The sequence below is a fragment of the Mirounga angustirostris genome, unplaced genomic scaffold (assembly GCF_029215605.1).
Source record: "Mirounga angustirostris isolate CCGP_5_RB_7025 unplaced genomic scaffold, mMirAng1.0.hap1 SCAF_8, whole genome shotgun sequence".
Classification (NCBI taxonomy): Eukaryota; Metazoa; Chordata; class Mammalia; order Carnivora; family Phocidae; genus Mirounga; species Mirounga angustirostris.
Window position 1 is genome coordinate 32,859,147 of NW_026991716.1, and position 24,056 is coordinate 32,883,202.

Below are 24,056 nucleotides of genomic sequence, written 5' to 3' on the forward strand. Positions count from 1 at the left end.
GGACCCCTTCGCCCTCCCCCAGGGACGGGTCTCCGCAGTCAGCCCGCGACCTACCCTCAACTCACCGTGAGCCGGAAGCCCACAGCCCCGCCACCCCTCCAGGCCCCCCCAAAAAAGGGGAAAACAGAGCAGAAGCCTCTATGACCCTTCCTAGGGGCACTCTCTCTGGAACCTCCCAAGCAGAATTCCCCAGCGCCACCCTGTCCCCCACGGTCTCCAGCGGGCAGGCCTCTCATCGCACCCCTCCCTGAGGACTGCCCAAAGGCAGCGCCGCACCCTCCTTCGGATGCCACCCCCACCCCTCCCCACACCAGCAATTCACTTACAAGGATTTGGGAATTTTTCAAAAAGCAAGTTCATGATTAAAATCTTTTTTACATAGGCACATTCTGATTTCAGAACCACATCCTTTAAACTCCCCACCCACATCTTAGAGCCGGACCCGGCGGCAGCTTAGTTCAGAAGTCCCACCGAGTGGCCAAGCCAGCAGAGGAGGGACGGGCCATTCCCCAGACTCCTTCTGAGCCAGGAGTGCCTCTGCATGTACTGCCTGATGCTGGATAGTCTGGAGGTATCAAGCCCTTGCTCTGTAACTGTGTGTTTTCTGTGCATCTCTATAAAACTTCGGAGCAAACACTTGAGTAGAAAATGCGGGTTGACGTCATGGGGAGGGACCAGAGGAAGAAGCCAAGAACGGTGGTCACCACTAGGCTCCTCCACGAGAGAGACAATAGGTCACCAGCATCAGCCCAGGCTTCCCGTAAGAGCCGGAGAAGTGGCAGGGCCACCAGAATTGAAGGAAGTGTTAGATGTTGTCACCTCAGAGTTACACGGTGTTGTATGTCAATCAATCGCGGTAAAGCCAGGGAGAAGTGGAACTTTCCTGCGACGGAAAAAGACTGTTGGCAAGAATCCACAACCCCGGCAGGGACAGAGGATCATGGAGCCCGTGCTCCCGGGTGAATGCTGTAAGTGGCTCGATTGGATGGAGACCTGACTTGTGTCATTTATTTCATTAATGAACTTGTTAACACACTCAGTTTTTTAAATAAATTATTTATTTACTGTTGACTTCTGGCAAAAAATAAAATAAATAAATAAGAGACAGACATGGCTGGCTACTTTTGCAAATCATGAGAATATATACATCCTGCTTTTTTTAAATGATCTGTGAGGAAGCCCATTTTGACATGTTTTCAGTGACCCACCACTTTTCAGGAATCTGTGTCAAAAATGGTTGTAAACCCAGAGCTTCACCTTGTGCCACGTAGACAGCAAGTGGACCATTAATACTGGTAGAGGGAAGGGCTGGATGAATCCTTTTATTCCTGGCACCCAGGTGTACATCCCAGACCCAAGCCTAACGTGCCTGGGGAGATGAGAAAGGGTGGACTCCCCCCGGGGCTGAGTGGGGAGGCCGGGCATCCGGGCTCTGGGGTGGTAGACTCTGCCCAAGCCCAGGTCCCAGTGGCCCCAGCGCTGGGTGACATTCATCACCCCGGGTGAAGACATATTCCCTGGGATACACAGTTATTGACAACCAGTAACGAATGCCAGGCCAATGCCAATGTCGTACCTGGAAGAAGTGACTTATGAGGCAGCATGAAGAGTCCACCAGGCTGAGCTGGGCTGTTTGTCTTGAGCCAGTCTCTGGCCTCAGTGGCCTTATCAATAAGAGAAGAGACTGGATGAGTGGATTTTGACAGTCTTTCCCAGTCCAGTTGTGGAGTTCTGGGTTAGAGATGCTGAGAAAAGCTAGGGAGCACGGGTTCATCCTGGACCAAAGTCAAAGGAGATGGAACAGTTTCGAGGAAGAGGAAAGGGACCAAGGATTTTCGTACTGAGCCTTTATGCCAAGGTCACCTGCCCGGCCGCTCTGGCATGGAAGTGTCCAGGGCCCGGGGCGGGACTCAGTCAGGACAGAAGCACTGCTTAGGAGTGGTCACAGCTCTGAGTGCCCAAGTCCAGGAATCCTTATCAGCTTCTGCACAGTGACTCAGAGCCAGCTCAGGCTCCGCCAGACGGGGGAATTTCCTGATCTTCCCGGGGGCGAGCGGCAGAGGTTTCTTCCTGCCCAGAAAGAAGATGTGAATCCAAGAAGTTCTGTTTTCAATGAAGTGAAAACACCCCCTTCCCTTTCTCCCCCAAACCTTACTGGAAGGGTCACAGGGCAGAGGTTCTGACCCCTTCGCGAGGCCCCAGCCACTCCTGGGGCATCAGGGAGAAGAGAAACTGAACCAATAGCCCAGGGGCACTTTCACGCTTTTGGGCAGTTGGGTTTGCAGAGTGTTCTTCTGAACACGGACTAAGTGCTTCCTACAGAGCAGGCACACGCTAAGCATGTCACCAATGTTGTCTTACGGAGATTTCTGGCAATCCTGTGAGGTCAGGTCAGGAATAGCATCTGCATTTTACGGGCGAGAAGCCTGAGGCTCCTGAGAAGGGACAACAACCCGCCCAAGGTCACGTAGCAGGTGCAGGTCCTGGAGTACAGGAGGCCACGTGCAGGGGGCAGTGGCGATCCCCACTGGGTCATAGTCACAACATCAACAAAGGACTGAAAACAGGAAAGAAGCTTGGGCCAAGTGAGGTGAACCATTCAGCAGAGATGCCGAGGGCAGAGAGGCAGGGCCATGGCCTTGGCTTGAGAAGTGTCCCATCCATGCAGAGTCACTAAAACCAACCAACCAGCCAAGGAACAGCACTGCGTTCTGGAGAGACATCCCAGCTCTGCAAGCCTTGCCTCTGTTTCCCCATCTTTAAACCTCGGGGGTTTGGCGTGTGAATGGAATGAGATAAAATATGTGTAGGACCCTTAGCACAAGTGAGCTAAGGGTCCTACACAGTGAGCACTTAAATGTCAGTTAACATTGTGATATTATTACTAAGACCGACCTTTCTCCCATATGCCAGCATCAGCCCCCAGAGCGGGGGTTTTCAGGAGGATGTCCCTTTTAGGAAAGAGCTAAGGCTCAGTGAGGGGCCTCGGCTACCTTCTTCTGTAAGTTGAAGGAGCTGGGCTGGTTGCTCTCTCAGCCCCCCGCTACCGCTCCCAAGCTGCGCAGGTAGCAAGGGGTAGGGCAGAGAGAGGGTTCACTCCCCGTGCCCCACTGAGCCCCAGTGCTACCCTACCCAAGAACGATGCCCCCCACAGTGTCCAGAATGTGAGGCTTCCCCGTTCTCAGCCTCCCAGGTGCCCAGGCAGCTTTGAGGTCTGAGACAATGGTTATGATCCCATGAGTGCAAAACCCGCTGGGGATCCCTACTGCTCCGTGAGGAAGGTGGAGACCACCAGGCAGCTAGCTGCCTTCAAGGGAGACAGTTTCTGTCCCATCAGTGCTTGGTGCCCCGAATCCTCCTGCCCCTCATGGAGAGACTTCCAGCATCTCCTCCTTGAAATCCATCCTGTCCTGCTCCTGGCTCTCTGGCTGCTCCAGGCGGCTGTCCTCGTCCTGGCTCACCTTCCCAGGTGTCTTCAGAAATCTGGAATTCAGGCCCCAGGTGCAAATCAGCCCCTGCCCCAGCCGCTTCCAGCCCACCCAACCCCTCTGCTTCCCCTTTTCCCCTTGGCCCCTAAGCTACTCACCTGAACAGGAGTTTCTGCCCGGGTTCCTTCTTAATGATGTTCAGCTTATAGTAGTGACGCAAGGCACGAGACATCTTCTCATAGGTCATGTTCACCCGGTTCTAGAAGGTAAAGCGGTCCCACAGCACCCTCCTCTCCCACCCTGCTCCTTCCAGGCCTCAGTTTCCATACCTGGAAAGGAGCAGTTTGGGGGCACCTGGGTGGCTCAGTCAGTTAAGCATCGACTCCTGATTTTAGCTCAGGTCATGATCTCAGGGCTGGGAGATCGAGCCCCACGTCAGGCTCTGCACTCAGTGGGGAGTCTGCTTGAGCTTCTCTCTCTCTCCCCCTGTCCCTCTGCCCCTCCCCCTGCTCTCTCTCACTCTCTCTCTCTCAAAAAAAAGTATCTGTCTCTGTCTCCTTGCCTCCCATCCTCCACCTCCCCATTTCCTTAAAAAAAAAAAAAAAAAAAGGAGCAGGTTTAACTGGCTTGTTTCTTAAGCCCCTCAGCCCAGAGTTCTGTGGGCATTTATGAGAGCTCTCTTGAGTTTGGAAGGAGAAAGCCAGGGGAAGGTTGGAGGAGAAATAATGAGCACTACCTACTGGGCTGAGAACCACAGGACAAGAGTAAATCACCTGTGGCTTTTATTTATTTTTATTTTTTTTAAAGATCTTATTTATTTATTTGAGAGAGAGTGAGCACAAGCGGAAGGGAGGGGCAGAGGGACAAGCATACTCCACGCTGAGCAGGGAACCTGACATGGGACTCGATCCCAGGACCTCGAGGTCATGACCTGAGCCGAAGGCAGACGCTTAATCGACTGAGCCACCCAGGCGCCCTTCATGCGTTGCTTTTAAATAGCAAATGTCACAAGTAGTAACAAATACATATATATTTCGTTGGAAACACAGTCAGAGAGACAGCATGGTAAGGGGAACACAGTGGTAGGAGGAGCTCACCATGAGCTGCGTGACTTTAGCCAAGTCGTTTTATTTTTTCCTCTCTCTGAGGGGTGGGCAGTAAAGAGTAAGGGCAAAGAGGCTGGGCTTTAGTGTCACCTTAAGCCCCGGCTCCACCATTTGGCAGCTGCGGGAACTCAAATAAGTTTGTTTGCCTCTGCAGCTGTTTCCCCGGCTACCAAATGAGGATAAGAACGTCCCTCTCGCAGGTATGTCGGGAGGACTAAACTAGTTATTCCATGGGAGCACTTTGCACAGTGCTTGGCATGTAGCATATGCTCATTAAACGGAATTGCTGCTCTCTGGGCCTCGGTTTCCCTCCCTGTACTATATGGGGATTGGACCAGGTAAACACACCCAGCCTCGAGTCATTTGTATCCTTCCAGCCACCAGCACCACGGAGAGGCAACAAGAGTGGAGCATCACGGGGCATCTGGGTGGCGCAGTGGGGTTGAGCGCCCAACTCCTGGTTTCCGCCTGGGTCGTGATCTCAGCGTCATGAGATCGAGCCCCACGTGGGGCTCCTTGCTCAGCAGGGAGTATGCCTCTCTTCTTCTCCCTCTGCCCAGCCCCCCGCCAGCAAATCAATCAATCAATCAATCTTTGAAATAGAGGGGAGCCCTGAGCCACACACTCTGTGTTCGAGTCCGTGCTCTGCCATCTACTGGCTGCAGACTCTTGGAGAAACCACTACGGGCTTCTGTTTCCCCTCTGGTGTCTACTTCACCAGGTGTCTACTTCACCAAGCAGCCTGAGGATTAAATGAGTTAATACAGGGAAAGCCCTCAGAGCGGTGCCTGCTGATCAAATGCCATGCCATGTTAGGAAATGCTATTACAGATTACCATGATTGCTAATAGTTGTTTTTTTTTTAAGACTCCTTTTTTTTTTTTTTTAAAAAGACTCCTTTTTTAGTTAAATGAATTTATTTATAGACAAGGACATTTGCTTAATATCACCACTGGAAATCAAGAGATTGACATTGTAGTTAAAACTTTTAATCCTAATTCTTACTAAAATAAATACTTAATTAGTAGAATTTGGAGTAAACCACCTAAAATCCTCTGGCAAACGTCCCTTTAGGTATGAGCATTCCTCACATGGGGAATGCTGACACGAGATGCTCCCGCAGGGCCTGAGACCTGGGTTTCTACCCCAGGTCCCCCCCAGAAACCAGTCTCCTCATCTGGCCTAACCACCCCACAGCATATGCGGTGCAATTCAAGTGAAAATACTTTGAGAGTCTCAAGTGCTAAGCAAAGGTGGGTTTGAGCGCGTAGAAGGCAAGACTCCTGAGTTTCAGGGACAGTCCCCATCCTCAAGAAGTAACCGGAGAGCCCTCAGGATCTCCCAGAATAAAATGATCCCAACACTTCTGGAGCTGCTGGTGAACCCCCACCCCACCCCCCATCAGTTGAGGACCATCCCCTAGTGCTGACGGGTCCACTCTGAACCCCTGCTCTGTCCTCTTCTGGATGTGTGGAGGCCATCCCGCCTGCGGGCTGCGGTTTACCTTATGGTTTCCCCAGAGTCTGGCAAGCCCGTTTGGATCCACAACTCTGAAGATCTTGGCATTCTTGTCTTCCCACCTGATGTAGGGCTCGTACCTGGCGTCCGAGAGCAGCTGATACACGTAATCCCACAGTAGCCGGCAGTCTGCAATTGAACACAAGGGGTCCAGACAGGGGGCTTTCCTGGGTCCGTGAGGACAGACATTAGGAAGGAGCTCTGGGGCTCTCTAGGCTGGGGCCCAGGCATGCAGTGGGATGATCAAGACGACAGATCAACAGGAACAGCCACATGTGGGAGCTCATGGTCTCATTTATTCACCCCAACTTTGGGAAGTGGTTACCTTTATCCACACAAAGAGATGAAGAAATGGGCTCAGAGAGGTATGGACAGGTCCCAGGCACCACGCTCTGAAGTGACACGCAGACTAAGGAGTCTAACCCATCTCGGCAGATGTCAAAGTCAACGCCCTTCACATGGGGGCAGGTGGCAAGGGCAGGCGGTGGGGGTGCTGGAGGGTGGCCAGTGGGCTGAACCTGCCTCCAGATCCCTCTCTGCCCTTTGCCCGGTTCTCTGTTGAATTGGGATTGTTAAATCCATCCTGTCAAGCCCCCTCGTGAGAGGCATGAGAAAATCAAATGTGCCATCATGGATGGCAAGTGACAGAGGGGGCCTGGGAGCAAGAGCTTTAGGTCCCCTCCCTGGGCCACCCAGCAGGGTCATTTCAGGCAGATTACCTAACCTTTTCTGAGCCACAGTTTCCTTATAGATGGTGATATGAGGATTAAGTAACATAATAGACCCAAGAGCCCTTGGCACAGTGCCTGGTACAGAGTAAGTGCTCAAAGAATAGTAAGCATTATCATTAAAAAAGACCCGATACTTGTGTTTTAGTGCTTCCCAGGCATTTCCGACCCAAAAACCAGGCTTCTGCCCCTTCTATGGTATCTTAGAACAAATGTAGGCACTGGCACGGCTAAAAAAAACAAAAACAAAAACAAAAACACCCCTTGGAAAGGCAGGCAGTTTATGAATGTGGAGTGGAAGTGTGTTGGCTGGTAAGAGCTCAGGCTCTGGAGCCGGGAGGCCTGGGTTCACACCCCAGCTCTGCCACTTACTGCTATGTGATTGATCCTGGGGGAGTCACTTAACATCTCTGTGCCTCGTTTTCCTTCTTATAGAATGGGACTAATACTGACCTCCAAAAGCTGGTATGGGATTAAATAAAGTTCTCAGAATCACGCCTGGCACATAGTAAGTACCCAACCATTTAAAAATAAATAAATAAAAATTTAAAGGAGAGGAATACGCCATGCCAATCTCACTGTCTGACTATGACCGGCTTCACTGTCCCTGCCCTGGAGACAGGGCAGGCTTGGCGACCCTGGGCAGCCCTGCCTGCTGCAGCCAGATTGTGGCCGGCACACGGGACAGTCACCCTATCCCCCCCGACAGCCCAGCACAGACTCTCTCATTCCCCAGCTCAAAACAACCCTCCTCCCTGCCACCCGCCACCCTCTGGGACTTGGCCTCAGCACACCTCCCTCTGGGCCAGGGGCACACAGCCTCCTACTCACCAGCGATCCTGCCATCAATGGGGGCCTGCGGTATGGTGGGGAAGGAGCAGGATCCCTCAGCCCTGCAGCCCAGCTCCGCACAGTGAGAAACGTTGAGGGACACCTCCCTGCCAAGGGGCCCCTTGGCCAAGGGACTCAAGGAGCTGGCAAGCCCCAGGTGTGATGGTTGCTGCAGGAGATCCCTTCGGGGGGCCAACTGAGGGGGCCCAGTCCCCTCTGCAAGCAGATAAGCACCACTGTTTCTGTGGACTCAGAGCCTCCCTCAGCCCAGACCACTCAATGGCATGCCTGGGAGCCCCGTGGGGCAGCACTCATAATGCTCTTCCTCCATCCAGTCCCCAGCTGGAAGGTCAGGGAGACACAGAGGGCATGGGTGAGGGCCAAACAGCCCAGGTGCTAACACCAGCTCCCAGACAGTAACTCAATCTCCTAAACCCATTCCTTCATCTGTAAAATTGTTTGCAAAGCCAAGCAGTGACAGAACCAGGACCAGAATCCAGGTGCCTTGTATTTCAGTCCTATGCCCTCTCCATCCACCCAATAAATAATTGTTGAGAACCTTCGTGAGCCAAGCATTGTTCTAAAAATCTTGGGGACATATCACTAACTAAAAAACAGCCCCTGCCCTCGTGGACCTTATATTGTAGTGGTGGAAGAAGTCAGGGGGTTGGAAAGGGAGAGAGATGATTAAAATAAAAAAGGAAATAGGGGCGCCTGGGTGGCTCAGTCGTTGAGCGTCTGCCTTCGGCTCAGGTCATGATCCCAGGGTCCTGGGCTCGAGCCCCACGTCGGGCTCCCTGCTCAGCGGGAAGCCTGCTTCTCCCTCTCCCTCTCCCACTCCCCCTGCTTGTGCTCCTGCTCTCGCTATCTCTCTCTCTGTCAAATAAGTAAATTAAAAAATCTTTAAAAAAAATAAAAAAGGAAATAGAAACAGTACACAATATGAGGGGGGATGGAATAAAGCACTATAAGGCAGAGAGGGAATCCTGGGAAAGACAGGGGTACGTGATGGTAAGAGAAGGTCTCACTGAAGTGTTAACATCTAACAGACATCTGAAGAAGTAGAGGAGTGAGCTATGTGGGTATCTAGAGGAGGGAATGCCAGGCAGAGGGAACAGCACGAGCAGAAACCCTGAGGCAGGAGTGTCTCTGGCTTGTTCAATGAACATGGAGGCCAGTGTGGCTAAAGCAGCATAAGTAAGGAGGAAAGGGGTGGGAGAGTTCAGCAGATGGCAGGAGGTCATCACAAGGACTGTGGCTTTGACTCTGAGTGCAGTGGGAGCCATTGGAAGATTCTGAGCAGAGAAGTGACATGATCTGACTTATGAAGCTCTCTGGCTACTCTATTGCGAATAGATCATAGGAGGTCAAGAGTGAAAACAAGGACACCAATGAGGAGATTCTCTAGAGGTGATGGGGGCTGGGCCATGGGCAGCAGTGGAGGTGTGTGAGGTGGATAGGTTCTGGATAGATTTTGAGGGTAGAGCCAACAGGACTTGTTGACGGTTGGGATTTGAGTGGGAGAGAAAGAAAGCAATCAAAGGTGACATCCAACATTTTGGCCAGAGCAACTGAGAGGATGAAATTGCAGTTTGCTGAGATGAGGATGCCTGGAAGAGGAGCAGGGTTGTGGGGAGGAAGGTGGGGCAGGAATCAGGTGTTTGCTTTAGGAGCTTTTAGGGTTGAGATGCCCATTAGACATCCCAGGGAAGGTGTAGGGTAGGCAGTGTGGGGTGTGAAAGTCTAGAATTCACAGAGGTCTGGGCATATGTAGGGATCATCAGTACTAGATGGTATTTAGCACCCTAGGTCTGAGTGCAGATAGAGAAGAGGCCCCCTGGGCCATGGGGTATCCCAACACTGAAAAGTAAGGGAGAAAAAGAGAAGCCAGGAAACTGAGAAGGAGTGACCGTGGAGTGTTCTGGAAGCCAAGGGAAGAGTTTGAGGGGAGGGGGAATGATCCACTAGGTTGTAGGCCATGAGAGGTGACAGTGAATAAGGACTGACAGTGGATGTGGACATGCCCACGTTCAGGCTTCTAGAGTCCCTGACAAGAACAGTTCCACAGGGAGACCAGGAGGAGAGGAAATTCTTTGCTGGAGAGGAGAGCAGAGAAATGAGGAGATGGAAGGCAGAGGGCTGCCAAGAGAGTCACAAGGGCTGAGGAGGCAGGGCAGAGGGGAGCTGGGAGCTCAGCCCACACAGCTGCCTCTTCTCTTAGGTTGCCTGGAGGAAGCCCTGCCCTCCCAAAGAGGCCAACTTGGGAGAGGGTCCCAGAGCTCTGAGAAGAGCCTCCTCACCTTCCAGGAGGCAGAGGCAGTGCTGAGTGGGCATCTTCTGCCTGAAGGCCCCTCCAGAAAAGGGTCCACACACTAGGGCTTGCCTCTGGGTCTTGATGTACTGAAGCAGCTCATACAGGACGTCACCTAGGGGTGGAGGAAGGGAGCGGGTCGGTTGCCTGCCTCTGGGGTGAGGGCTGGGGTCAATCACAAGCTTCATGCTGATGAGATGAGAGGCGGCAGAGTGGAAATGGGTAGGGGAGACAAGAGCCACAGGGAAGGGGAGGGCCAAGTGACAGCAGGACAGAGCTCAGGGCTCTGCAAACAAGAGCCAAACAGATTCCTTTGCTGCAGGCCTGCTCTTGTGAGGAACCACCAGGCAAACATTTATGGGAAAGGGGACGTCTGCCTTGGTGAGAGGTGAGCATGCTCCTCCAACCAATGCATCCATCTCCCTCCATCTCCCTCCCTGGGCCTACCTGGGTTTCCATCAGAACGTTTTAGAGGGAATCCAGTGAGTCCCCTGACCTGAACCAGGTGCACGAAGCCGGAAGTCATCCTTGGTGAGAATGCAGAGGGCTCGGCCGTTCATCTCAAACCCATGCTCCCCAGTGCGCTGCAGAGAGTACTCCTGCTCAGCCCAGTGCAGCCAGTGCAACACGTCCTCCCTGCTCCAGAGTGCCGGCTGGATGCCTGCAACCACAGGGACAGGGACTGGGAGAGAGCACAGGGCAGGGGCAGGAGCTCTCCCCTCAACAATCACTCGTCCACTTCAGGCCCTCTCTGGAATGTCACCTCCTCCGAGAAGCCCACCCAGAATGCTACATCTGAGCAGGTGCTCTCCTGTCCTGTCTCCCCGTTTTTCACCATGTCCTGTTCTTTTCCTTCCTGGCACCTCACTTTCCTTGTCATTGCACTTCATATAGTTATATGTTTATGTTTATCATTATCTATGCATTATGTATGTGTTCACTTATTTTATTTTTGGTACCCCCTCACCCCAGTCTGTTTCCCAGTTCTTAATTCAACAGATATTTACTGAGGAACTATTATGTGCCTGGCACTGGGCTGGTTGTGCTAGGACACATCAGTGTATGTATTCAGCACCGAGGACAGCGCCTGAACCAGCGGAGGCGTTCCAAAGACCTGTGTTGAGTGATGGTGTCCTGTGAAGAAGACATGCTATTGTTACTGTTTTCCCAATGAGGAAGCTGAGGCTCCCAGATGCTAAGTGACTAGCCCGGGGTCACACAGGTAGCACGAGGTACAGCCAGGCCCAGAATCCAGGTCTGTCTGGCTGCCACACTCTTCCACTCTGTTGTGCCAGCTCAGGTCTGGGTTTGCTCAGGGAACAGCCCAGGGGACAAAGAAGTCTCCTACACCCGTTTCCAGCTTGTGTGTTCTTGTCTCTGGCAATACCCAGACAAGAAGTTGCTTTCTTTTATTCCTCTTCCTCACATGTCTACTCTGCCTGGGCCTATTATGCTCCTAATGCCAATTATTTACCCCCCTCATCTGGGTTGTGTTTAACAGGGCCACTTTATGACTTTTGTGGGCTCTGGTACTCTTGCTTTCCTAGGCCCCTTCCTCCCCTAAAATGTATTTAAAATTTTATTTTATGACTGCATTGGTAGAAAGACAAGTATATTGTTATACATTAAAATGTTTTCTTCTGCCTAAAAGTTCATTTTTCTCTCTTGATTTTTAAAAGAAATCAGAACATTTTTGTGGGCCCCTAAAACTATTGGGGCCCCCAGCACTGGCCCGCCATGATGGTAGCCTGCTGCTTTGCTTTGTATGGTGCTTCTCCTCCCAAGAGTGTTTCAGCCCTATCAGGATCCTGGCCATGTGACAGTGGGAGGAGCTCAGGGCTCATCGGGGCTGGTGTGACAGGTAGCAAAACTGAGGCAGGGGAGATACCTGTCCAAGGCCATACCTTGGCAGTGACAAAGACTAAACCACCCTGTGACTGCCTTGGTCCCAAATCAGCACAAGAGATAAAACTCATTTTCATGTTTACAAAAAAAAAAAAGAAAAAGTGCATCATCCACTTGTTCATCGATTCAACCAATACCGTGATCACGGGCCATGTGCCAGGCACTGTGCCCCTGCTGGGGACACAGACAGAGTTAGGCTGGCAGGAGGGAGGTAACCAATGACTATCTAATGACAATCCTGCTCACCACACAGAGGGAAAGGGCCTTGAGCTACAAAGTCAGAAAGCAGGGCAACACAGCCCAGCTTAGGAGGAAGGAGAGGATCCCCTTAACTTTATTTGGGGACTTAAGAATGAACAATAAAGAAGAAGAAATTTCTGAAACCGACTGAAAAATCATTTAAGGGGGAAGAAAAGAACAGAGGTAACAACTGGGCTTTGTGGTACTACATACCACAAAGCCATGTGATGGAGATCTGACACCATTACTGAGACTGACAAGTATCAGGGGAAAAGATGGAGCCCGGAAGTGTATGTGTGTGTGTGTGTGTAAATTTAATACATGATAGAAGTGGGGTTTTAATTCAGTGGGAAAGGGCTGTGAATTTAAGCTATGCTAAAACCACAACTGGCTCTCCACCTGGGAAAAAAATATATCTGGACCTTCACCTGTCACCATTTACAAAGATCAGTTCCAGATGTGATTAAGGCTTAATGAATAAAACAATAGAAACCTCAAAAGAAGTCGGGGGGGGGGAAGGGCGCCTGGGTGGCTCAGTCAGTTAAGCATCTGCCTCCGGCTCAGGTCATGATCCCAGGATCCTGGGATCAAGCCCCTCGGGCTCCCTGCTCAGCGGGGAGTCTGCTTCTCCCTCTCCCTCTGCTGCCTCCCTTGCTTGTACTCGCTCACACTCTCGCTTTCTCTCTGTCTCTCTCTGTGTCAAATAAATAAATAAAACCTTTAGAAAAATGAAGTGGAAATAGGGGGGTGTCTGGCTGGCTCACTCGGAAGAGCATGCAACTCTTGATCTCCGGGTTGTGAGTTTGAACCCCATGTTTGGGCATAGAGATTATTTAAAAATAAAATCTTAAAAAAAAGTGGAAATAGGAAACCCACATGCATTAAACAAGGGTGGGGGGGAACCTCAAACCTCAATCATGACAGGAAACTTAGAGGCTGTTACATTAGTAGAAGATGCACTTGATTACATTGAGTTTTATATGTGTGGTAAAAGATACCATAAACGAAACTAAAAGAGGGCAGAATAAAGGGAAATATTTGCAACGCAGATGAGAGATAAAGGGCTAATGTCTATCATAGGTGAAGAGCATCTCTAAATTGATTTTTTTTTGAAAAAACATCTTACCAGCAATTCACAGTGGAGCAGGATTTCTCAGCCAAGGCACTACTGACACTTTGCACCTGATCATTCCTAGCTGTCGGGGCTGTCCTGAACTTTGTAGAATATTCAGCAGCATCCCTGGCCCCTGCCCACTAGATGTCAGCAGCAAACACACACACACACACACACACACACACACACACACCCCGAGATGTGACAACCCAAAATGTCTGCAGACGTTGCCACGTGTCCCCAAGGGAGAGGAGCAAAATCGCCTCCAGTTGAGAACCTCTGCAGCAGAACAAATCTACTAATAAACATGTGGCAAGACACGACAGCTCACTAGTCAGGACGGGCACAATCAGAGAAGAATGAGATAGCATTTTAATGATAACACCCACACCTGGCAGGAATGAAGGGAGAAGGATGCCTTGCTGGGGGAAAAAGGAATTTAGAGCCTCGGTGGGAGATCAGTCCAGTGATTTACAGAAGGGACTGAGACACAAAAGCTGAGCAGTGTGGAAGCTGGAAGCCACCCGACAGCGAGATTCAGGAGTATCAGGGGTGGGTTCCTCAACCAGCCAGGGTTTCTGGGGCTTGGGGGACCCACCAGCCATTGCATTTTTGTGGGATTGCCTATTTCATGATATTTGAGGTTGTCAGCCTGAAAATTCAAGACTAGGATTCCTGAGTCACAGGAGTACATGGTCCTGTGTTTGGCCAGAGGGTGGGGATGGATTCCACCACCCTCCAGCTGCCCGGCCTCCAGGGAAACACTAAACTACGTGAAGAGGGGGAAACCGTGAACTTGGCAGACAGTATCAACCACAGATGTGGTCCTGCTACCAGGTCCTGAGACATGGGCAGGGGACTTCCCAAGCTGTCTGTGACAGACTCTGAGGTCACACAGTAGAACCTGAACATGAAGCCTGTCATCACCCCGGAGTGAGATCTTGTTCACTCCTGCCCTCACCTTTCATCCCTTTGTTGCCAGCAGCTCAAGGCCAACAAATACAGAAAAGGGACCTTCCTGTTCCTCGTGTCATCAAAGAAGACTAGGGGCAAAAAAGGCTTTCCAGAAGGATTTGAGGCTCCAGGGAAGGACCAAGTTCCAAGCAGTGGATCAGCCACCTAGCTCTGGGCCAAATCTCCAACCCCAGGGTCTGGGTCCCCAGCTCAGCCCCTTGCTAGCCAAGTCACCTACCAGCCACTCAACCTCTCTTAGCCTCAATTTCCCCCTCTGGGAAATGGGATAACATTTCACTGCCTGGTGGGGCTGCTGTGCTGTTGGAGGGGCAGGATGGTGCAGGGGTTAGGAGCCCAGGCTCCATACTGTGCAATCCAGCATCTCACCCCTACCATGGTGGGAATGCATCCACCAGAAGACATGTATGCGAATGTCCACAGTGGCTCTGTTCATAATAGAAAAGAACTGGAAACATTCTAAATATCCGTCAGTTTGAAAATGGACAATTAAGTTGTGATGTTTCCATGCAATGGAAAACAGAGTACTAGACACTGCTAGTCAGGACACATGGCTTAAAGCTCACTGATACCCTGTTGAAGGAAAGAAGCCAGAAGTAATAATGCAATCAAGAACAGATGCTAATCTAGGGGAAGAACTCAGAACAGCGGTCACCCTTTGGAGGGGAATGGACCGGGAAGAGGGACAAGGGAGCTTCATGGGGCACCGGAAATGGTCTAGTTCCTGATCTCAGTGGTGGCTGCAATCCACACATACACATTGGTACACTTAAGATCTGTACACATGACCGTATGTAAATCATCCCTAAAAGAAAAGGAGAAACAACAAAAAGGATTGATGATGGTGCCAGGCCAGCTGGAAACTGGCAAAACGAACGTGTTTCAGTGTCCTCATCAGAGGATAGTACCAGCGACATGGGGCTGTCATCAGGATTCTACAAGATAATCAATGTAAAGACCGGTGTCTGGCATGTGGTATGCGCTTTCCAAGATAAGTGGAGCTCTTATGTTAGCCGAGGTGATGAGAGTAAAATGCTTGACACGGGCCCAGCACACGCCAGCGATTGCTGGTGAGTGTCATCTAAGGCGTCCACTACCCCCCCTCCCGGGGACATCTTCCTGACCTCGTTACTAGGATGAGCCTGAGTCTCCCCTTACCAGTCTGACCATCCCTCAGGGGCTTTACCTGCAAACCAGCCCATGCTTCTCCCTCTCTCAGCTATGATCCACCGTATTTTCAGTTCCTCATATCAACCATCTTTGTATCTCAAGACTCTAGCCTGATATCACCTTATTCTCGCTGCCCCAACCACATGCTCACTGGGGATTTCCAGCTTGGCTGGTTCCCGGCTTCTGGGACAGATCTGGACAGAGCCCCCAGCTGGGGAAGCTGGAGGGACTGTGGGTCCAAGACACCATTGGAGGGTTCGTGTATCTCACTGAAGAATCAGCAGTGCCTTTCACCCAGCCCAGAGCAGGGCAGGACTTGATGGCTCCCCTCCCCATCCTGGGCCATATCACCCTCTGCCGTGTTTATCACCGGGTGTCCTGCTTCTTTATGCAGTCACTGCATCCCCCGCTAGAATGTCAGCTCCATGACCACAGACTTTGCCAGTCCCAGTCACTGTTGTCTCTCCAGCACCTACAGCAATGCCCGGCACATAGCAGAGGCTCAATAAATAGAAATTGCCTAAATGAGGGAGCTGAAAGACTTCTAGACATCCTGACCAGCTCCCAGTGCCACCCCAACCAGGTCTCTCTTCCCACTGCATTTCTTTGACTCTCTTGCTCCAGAAACTGACATGGCTCCCAACTATCAACCCCAGCAAGTCAAAACCCCTCTGTCCTGATTTCAAAACCCTCTCAAGCTTCTCCTTCCCACCTCATCAAAGCTATTTCCCAGCTACTCCTCACCACACCCCTGCAGTTTGCTAGATAATAGAGTGACCTCCAGAACAAAAGAGCTGGACCAATCATGAGCAACAAAATCAGAACTAACAGCTGGCTTCTACCTTCCTGGCAGGGTTCTCAGGAAGAATGCATGAAACTGTAAAGTGTTTGGCCAGTCCACTAAAAAACGGGAGCTGTCATCATCCCACACTGGTTGTTGCTCAGAGTGAGTGACAGCTGCAGGGTCTGAGGTACCTGAGTTTGAATCCCAGCCCCACCGTTTTGCTGGTGGGTGACTATGGACAAGATCATTCTCCCCACTGTAACACCAGCGTTCACATCTGTAAGGCGGGGATAATAAAAGAATCTACTTTCCAGGCCTATTTAAATGTATTTAATCATAGTATATACAATATGCCCAGCACAATGCCTGGTCAAGAGTAAAAACTCAACAAATGGTATTTTTTATGACTATCAGCATCCTCATTGGTGGAGCCTGCCTGAAAATAGAGGGAGCAGCTTGTTTCTCTGCCATGAGTACTGTAGTTTTTCCTTGGTTTATTGAGGGTCACTGTCTGTCCAGTGTCCTCAAATCCATCATCCCATTGTTTGCCCTGATTGTCTTGGCTGATATTGCCTTTCTTGGTAATCACACTCAGCTTTATGGTCTCCAGACCCTGGGGCAGGGCCAGCACAAACAGCTGTGTTGCGTCTTGCACAAAAGCATCATTAAGGGGAAAGAATGGGAGGGTATAGATGAAGTCAAGCCCAGCCCTGGTTGGCTTTGGCTTGGATTCTTCAGAAAGGAGGGGTCTTTTCAATCTGCACAAAGATGCACACGGTCTAGCCCTGACTTCAGGAAGAAGGAGGCTCTTTGTTCCCAAATCAGAGTTCTGAATCTCCCATCTGTTTGTTGTTTGCCATATTCCCTTTCATTGGCAGGTGACAACATTACTGTCAACACTCAAAACCTCCAGAACATTCACTTCTATTCTCCAGCCTCACCGCTCCACCCCACCCCACCTCTCTCTTGGCATCTGCATCCATCTAACTTACTGCTTTTCATATGCCTCGATCTAGGGCAGAGTTTCTCAGATCATTCTGACCTCAACCCGCAGTAAAAAAAAAAAAAAAAATGCATTCCATATCATGACCCACACACGCGTATATATAAAGAGCCCAAAGTATTCGCGAAAGGTCTATTTCATTTTTTAAAAAAACTTATTTTGACCCACGAAATTGGTTTCACTCCTTAGCGAGTCTTGACCAAACACTCTGAAAAGCACTGTTAGGACATAGCTGCATAAAATGAGGCCCTTACAGCTTCCTAGAGGCTGTGCCCCCGCCCCCACCAAAGCTACTGAATCCGAATCTGCATATCAACAAGGCTCCCGGGAGACTCAGGTGCGCCTGAGCCGCCCTGGTCTAGGAAAGCAGGAAGCCGCACTGTTAGAATTGTATACATGAAAATAAAGTGCCCCGGGGACTCTCTATAGGTGAAGGATGTGAACTTAAGCAGCAGCACGAACATCTGCTGGAATTCCCCCAACGGCCTTTTCCTTGCTTTACAAGGCCAGGGAGTTGCAGAGATGTGTCATCCCTCTGCCCACAACATCTGAAAATCGCAGGCAGTGCTTTATGGTCTCTTCCCATGGCTTAGTCACACCTAGGAGCTTTGAAAGTCAATTTCAAAATGCAGAGACCTCAGTTCCTCTGCATCCAACAGTGGCAAGTTCACAGAGCTTTTTGTGCCAGGGAATGAGCTCCAGGAAAACTCAGAGAGTGAGGACCAAGAACTAAGTCTGGGGTGTCAGGCCCCATCTGGCCATTAGCTGCACAGATGACTTTCTCGGGTGGAGTCTCAGTGTCTCTGTCATCAAATGCGGCTGTGCTGGGGACCATCTCTAAACTGCCTCTTCTCAAAATCCCCTGAGCTGTCCCTGGAGGTTGCATCATCTCCTCCCAGACTCCCTCCCCCGGGACCTCAGCCTGGCTCCTGCAAGTGGTCCCAGGGTCTGTACTTCCTTCAGAGTTCCTGCCTCACCCTGGCCTTGGGTAACCCTCGTGCATGGAGACTGGGGGGAGGGACAATGTGGATCTTTTTTGGCTCTCCACCTCCAGAGAAGGAAGCATCATTGTGAATCTCCTTTTGTGAGTGCAGGGCACCATGCTGGAGCCTCGTGGATCCAGCCCCTCCGTCCCAGCCCACGTCCTGGGACTAAACAGGACAGTCTCCTCAGAATGGACTTTGGACTGCTCTACTGCATATCTTTGTCAGGCAAATAAACACAGAAACGTAAGCTTCACAGGGAAGTTGTTGGCATGTTCCACTTGTGGTTAACTCAAAAAGCTAAGCAAGATGTGTTTTGTTTGTTCACCTTCCTGCTGAGGCAAATCACCCTGATGATTAGAATAGAAGCCAGAGGTGGAGGAGGGAATGAAGTGGGCAACTGAGGATAAATGTCAGAGAGATGCCCAGCAATGGAAACCCAATTTCAAGAAAGAGGGATAACATCATCCCAGCCATCTGAAAGGTCAACCCCTCATTATGTGTCAGCAGTTTGCTTATTTGGGATGTTGTTGACAGGAAAATGAGTCATTTAGTGTATCCTATCTTTTAAGACTGTTAGATATTTACTAAAGGCCAGAACTGGGTTACCTGAATGTTTTCAGAAGTAAATATGAGTCATTAAATCTAAGATGAGAAGTATAGAAGACGCTGCTGGGGGCCCTTGGCTCTCACCTCTACTCTCTGAAGGCCACCAAATGCCGAATGTCAGCACCTGACTCTGCACCTGACTTAGCCAATGCAAAGGGCAACTTGGGAAGCTGGAGAGGAATGGGAAAGTGGGGATGAAGCCAAACCAAGCCCTGGTTGGGTTTGGCTCAGCTTCTCCCCAGAGGAGCGAGGGGTCTTTTCAATTTGCAATGAAGTCAATGGAAGCAGCCTCAGCCCATCATGGATGGGAAGTGGGCAGATGAAGAACCTGCTTCCTTACCCCTGGGCTGGGAGGACTCAGGGTGTGCTCTCACTGCCCCCCAGAGGTCCCCACTGGGAAGGAGCTCCAGTTGCCCACAGTGCTACAAATCAAAGTTCTTTTTTTTTTTTTAAGATTTTATTTATTTATTTATTTATTTAGAGCCTGCTTCCAAGTCGGGGAAGGGGCAGAGGGAGAGGGAGAGAGAGTCCCAAGCAGACTCTGCACTGAGCATAGAGCCCAACACGGGGCCAGATCCCACAACCCTGCAGTCATGACCTGAGCTGAAACTGAGTCAGACATAACCCACTGAGCCACCCACAAGCCCCTACAATTTGAATTTAAGTTAGATTTCCTTCTCTCCTCTGTGGAGAAGTATTTCAGGGTCTGTTTCTGGAGAAATCTAACCAAAGGCAATAGGATTAGTACCTCAGGAGTTTTAAATAGATCACATGACCCTGCACCCTGAGTTGAGTAACCAGGGAATGGGCTGGCTGAAGAGGAAAGGAAGTTCTTGTCGCTAGAAATGTGCAGGAGGACCTGGTAACCATCTCAGAGGGGCCCCATCAAAGGGGGCTTCGAAACATTAAAAGGCTTGCATAACTATTTACCAAGGTGATGACTGCATTTTCTTAATCCCCACTCCTCCTCCTGTACTCTCTTACCTGGTAACCTTGAGCTAGGCACCCAGAGCCAGGGAGGTGACTGAAGGTTACTTGACCTTGGGCAGAACACAGTCTTCTGGCCCTCAATTTCCTTATTTGGAATACAAGTGAGTTACTCAAGGCAACATCTAGGGTCTCTACTAGTGTGGACATTCTAGGACCTGGTGTGCCAATTATGGGAGTGGTCTTTGAATATAGGGGAGGCCATAGGAGGTAATCTAAAGGGCCTTTTGGAACCCGCAAAGAATCCTGTCCCTCTATGAGAATCAGTGTCCTCAGCTGCCATAAGATGACATCAAAGGTCCTTCTCAGCAGCAACACTCAGGGTCTTCAGGTCTGTCCCCAAAGTCCCATTTTTCCTCAACACCATGGCTTGGGTTGGGAACAGTGCCCAAATCCTACCCTCCATGTAACTGTTGCCAAATATCTCCTTGGAACAGTCCTGAGCCCCAAGCTATCAGTCAGGTTTGGCATTTGGACAAAACAAAGCAACAGAGGTTCTTTATAGAGCTCCTTGCTCTTCTCCCCAAATCACATTGCTACTTCCCTCCACCATGACTCTGAGGCATGAGGACATCCTTCACGCTCTGTGGTCCTCTCGTATCCATGAGTCCCCATCTTCCCACAGGCTCTGTTCCTCATTAAAAGAGTGCCAGGCTATGGACAGCAGAGGCAGAGGCATTTGGGGGCAACCAGGTCTTCCCAAGGCCTATTAAGTCACACCCAAGATTCTGCTCAATCCTGTCGGTGGCTGAAAAAAGCAGGACAAGGCCAGGAAATCAGAAGGAAATGAAATCAATTAAGCAGTGTTCTAGCCACTGGGTGAGCTGAGCAAGAAGTAGCCTGGATGCTTCCCAACCCAGGTCACATGTACCTGCCCACACCTGTCCAAAGAACCCCACCCAGATTAAGACCTCCCACCGGTGGTCAGCTTGCTGCCTATCCTATGATTCCTATGGCTTAGGAAGTATGTTGAAAACTCTCTTAGAAGATTATCAGCAGGACCAAGGTTTGGCCTTAGCATGGAGAGCCCATGTGCTCTTGGGCATGTCACTTAGCTTTTCCACCTCTCAGCTCTGGCAATTGAAACATAGGCATAGGGTGCCTGGGTGGCTCAGATGGTTGAGCGTCTGCCTTCTGCTCAGGTGGTGATCCCAGGGTCCTGGGATCGAGCCCCACATCAAGCTCCCTGCTCAGCGGGGAACCTGCTTCTCCCTCTCCTGCCTGCTTCTTCCTCTCTCTCTCTGTCAAAAATAAATAAAATCTTTCGAAAAGAAACATAGGCATAAATACATGAGTCTATAGCCTGTTCTCTGGTTATGAGTTCCTTCCGGCAAGAGCATTACTTTGGAAAATGAAATTAAAAGATATGGCCAGTCTGTTTCCTGAAGCTGTCTTTGGGTGGATTTGATTATTCTACATATTCTTATGCTTCCCTGCCACTTCCCAATTTTTGACAATAAGCACATGTTACTTTTGTAACAATAACAATTAAACATAATTATTTAAAAGAGAGTTCTACATACATACAATTGTTGTTCACTGTTTAACTCCATCTGGCTTCCTCATTGGAAGGAGTGTTCCCAACTCCTTGTCTTTAGACTGGAAGAGACCCCATAGCTCACTTGATTCCAACCCTCATCTTACTAATGAGGAGACTGCCCACTCTGCCCTAACCCTTGGCCATGGCAGCTGCATTCCCCACAGTGAGAATTCACATTTCCCTCCTCTGACTTCCTCACCAAGGAAAAGTTAAAGAAAACCCAGCAAAGAAATAGCAGATGGAGGGAAGGCAGTTCCTCAGGTAAGAAGTTTATGTGTCATATTTATGTCCTTTAAAAACATCAGCCTGGGGCACCTGGGGTGGCTCAGTCGGTTAAGCGTCAACTCTTGGTTTCAGCTCAGATCATGATCTCAGGCTCATAAGATTGAGCCCCGAGTCGGGCTCCATGCTCAGTGGAGAATCTGCTTGAGATTCTCTCTCTCCCTCTGCCTCTCCCCACCACTCTCTCTCTCTCTCAAATAAATAAACACATCTTTAAAAAAAATAATAAAAATAAAAACATCAGCCTTTCTCCTCCTCTCTACTCACGGAGTCTTCCTGGCAGCTTGCAGATTCCCCCTTCACCCAGGAAGTTCATTCTAGCTTCACATCTAGCCTGGGTGCCTGGGGGTGGTGTGGCTGCCTCAGGCCTCACAGAAGAGCTGGCCAATGCTCCCTCCTAGAAAGAGGAAAAACCAGGGCAGTCAAAGACAAGACTTCTTGGTGAAGGCTCAGTCATCCTTAAATGTATTAAGAATTTTTCTCAAAGGGAAAGAGCATCCATCTCTGTGGGGCACCTGGGTGGTTCAGTTGGTTGGGTGTCCGCCTTTGGCTCATGATCTTGGGGTCCTGGGATCAAGTCCCGCATCAGGCTCCCTGCTCTGCGGGAAGCCTGCTTCTCCCTCTCCCTCTGCTTTTCCCCACTGCTCATACTCTCTCTCTCAAATAAATAAGAAATTTCTTTAAAAATTTTTTTTAAAAAAGGTAGGAACCGAGTATGTCTTCAGCTTGGTACCTTCAACATTTTGTACAGAGTGAACACTTGATAAATTTCATCTTTCTGATTCAAGTTTTTCATGCGTGTGCCTAACCAACCAGAAGGCTCCCCGGCCAAGATTTGACTTGTAAGCTAGAAATCTGAGAGCCTAGGAATACTCACTGGGACCTTGGTGAGAGGACAGAGGGAACCTGAGGGGCCAGGGTAAAAAGACTTTCAGTCAAAAATAAATAAGTAAATGCTGTTTTCAAGGGAGAAAAAGGAAGGATACATTTCTGAATTCCAAGGTCCCACCAAGGGAAGCCTGTATCTTTACAATTTTACAACCACCTTAGCCCCAGAGGTGATATGGTTCATCCATCAGGAAGGGGAGCTGAAAAAAGTGACAGGATTTTGTAGAAACAGGAGTAACCTTGGGGCTTATGCCCAACGACAGGTGCCAGCTGGTGAAAAGTAAAAGTGAAACCAGTCCCAGTAAGTCATTTTCTCAAACTAGAATCTTCAAGAGCATTACATTCATCTCCTGATGTCCGAGGAGGGCAGCCTGCAGTGAAAGACTGTGGATCTGGAGCTGTCAAAGCAGAGGAGGATTTAACACCTTTTGGGGTAGTTCTCACTGCTGGCCCCCACCACACACACACCCCCCCCCTTGGTGCTATTTCCCAGGTAACCCAGCTTCAGAGGCTGCCGCCTGGAAGCAGGACGTGCCAAGCTGGAGAAGGGTCTAAGATCTCACACTTGCAGGAAGCCCCTTGTGGACTCTTCTACCCTCTTCCAAGCTTGAGGACCGGCCAATTCCGGGGCTTTAACTGCCTGGGAAATGCCAGCCCCGGAGCTACTGAGAGTTAGAGCCCTGGGCTTCAGCCTGAAAGCCAGGGGGAGGTCTGATAAAATATGGATTTGGATCTGAATCTTCTTCTGGAGAGAGGAGGTGGAGAAAGGCTTTGGAGGTGGGAAGGGGGCCCTGCTCTGGGGCGGTTCTGAGGCTTCTGGAGAAATACGGCAAATGGAGAGGGACTGCTAAGGGGTGGGGGCCCCCTCTCCAGTGGCGTTTGCCAGCGGTTCGGGTCTGGTTTGCGCAGGAACTTCCAGGGACGTCACAACTGGTTGATGTAGGGGTGAAGAGGAGGTAAGGAGGAGCAGTATATAACACGGGGGCCGGGGTGGGGGGGTGTCGGAAGAGAGACAGTGAGGCTGGAGGTGAGTGAGGAGGAAGGGCCGGTGAGGGATGGATGGTGAGGTTTGGGAATGTGTAGGAAAGTGAGATTCCAGCAAGGAAAAGTTCTGATAACATGGGTACGTTCACGAGGTGGTGGAGAAGGGATGGGGGGGCCGAGGCTCCGCGTGCGCGCGCAGCGGGGTTCCCCCGCCAGGCTCTTACCTGCATTACAGGTGGTGAGAGAGCCACCGGCCGTCAGTCGTGAGCGCTCCACTGGCCCTCCTTCCCTCACCCTTTAACTGGGCCCCCCAAACTGGAAGGTCGCGTGGGAGGAAATCTCTTTCGAGAAGTGCCGGGTAGTGTGCCCTCGGGTTCCCCGGGCCAGCAGGCTCACAGAGCGCTCCGGTAATCGCTATCCTTCCGGGAAACGAAAACGAAAGAGCGGGATCCGACTTCCACTCCCGCCCCGGCGGGCTCTGGGGAGGGCAGGCGCCGGCCCCGGCGGGAGCGCAGCGGCGGGGGCTGTCTGCTCGCCAGCCGGGAGGCGTCGGTCCTGCTCGCAGCCTCCCGCTCTCGGACGGCTCCTCGGGCAGCCTGGCCCTGGCTCCCAGGCGCACGGAGGTGAGATTCTGCGGTATCTGGGGAGCCGAGGGAACCCCTGGTCCTTGGGC

At 50.7% G+C, this 24,056-nt stretch overlaps 1 protein-coding gene across 2 annotated transcripts; it reads right to left on the reverse strand.

The window, feature by feature from the left end:
• Window positions 1–1,928: 1,928 nt before the first annotated feature.
• ETV7 (ETS variant transcription factor 7) lies at window positions 1,929–23,814 on the reverse strand. Of its 2 annotated transcripts, XM_045866790.3 has the most exons (8): window positions 23,608–23,814; window positions 21,779–21,908; window positions 10,419–10,583; window positions 9,912–10,037; window positions 7,612–7,827; window positions 6,039–6,181; window positions 3,587–3,687; window positions 1,929–3,483 (listed from the first exon to the last, which is right to left on the reverse strand). In XM_045866790.3, the coding sequence occupies exons 1-8, from the start codon at window positions 23,611–23,613 to the stop codon at window positions 3,366–3,368; spliced, it is 1,005 nt and encodes a 334-aa protein (XP_045722746.1). In that variant the 5' UTR covers window positions 23,614–23,814; the 3' UTR covers window positions 1,929–3,365. The 2 variants fall into 2 exon arrangements, with proteins under 2 accessions (XP_045722746.1, XP_045722748.1); XM_045866792.3 differs by lacking the exon at window positions 7,612–7,827.
• Between the last annotated feature and the right edge of the window lie 242 nt (window positions 23,815–24,056).

Excerpts from the sequence above, each read along its gene's own strand:
- ETV7 (XM_045866790.3), bottom strand. Across the intron at positions 10,584-21,778 it reads CAAGCTGCCAGGAAGACTCC|GCATCCAGCCGGCACTCTGG; the intron begins GTGAGTAGAGAG and ends CTGTGGTTGCAG. Across the intron at positions 3,484-3,586 it reads GGGCAGAAACTCCTGTTCAG|ATTTCTGAAGACACCTGGGA; the intron begins GTGAGTAGCTTA and ends CCTGAATTCCAG.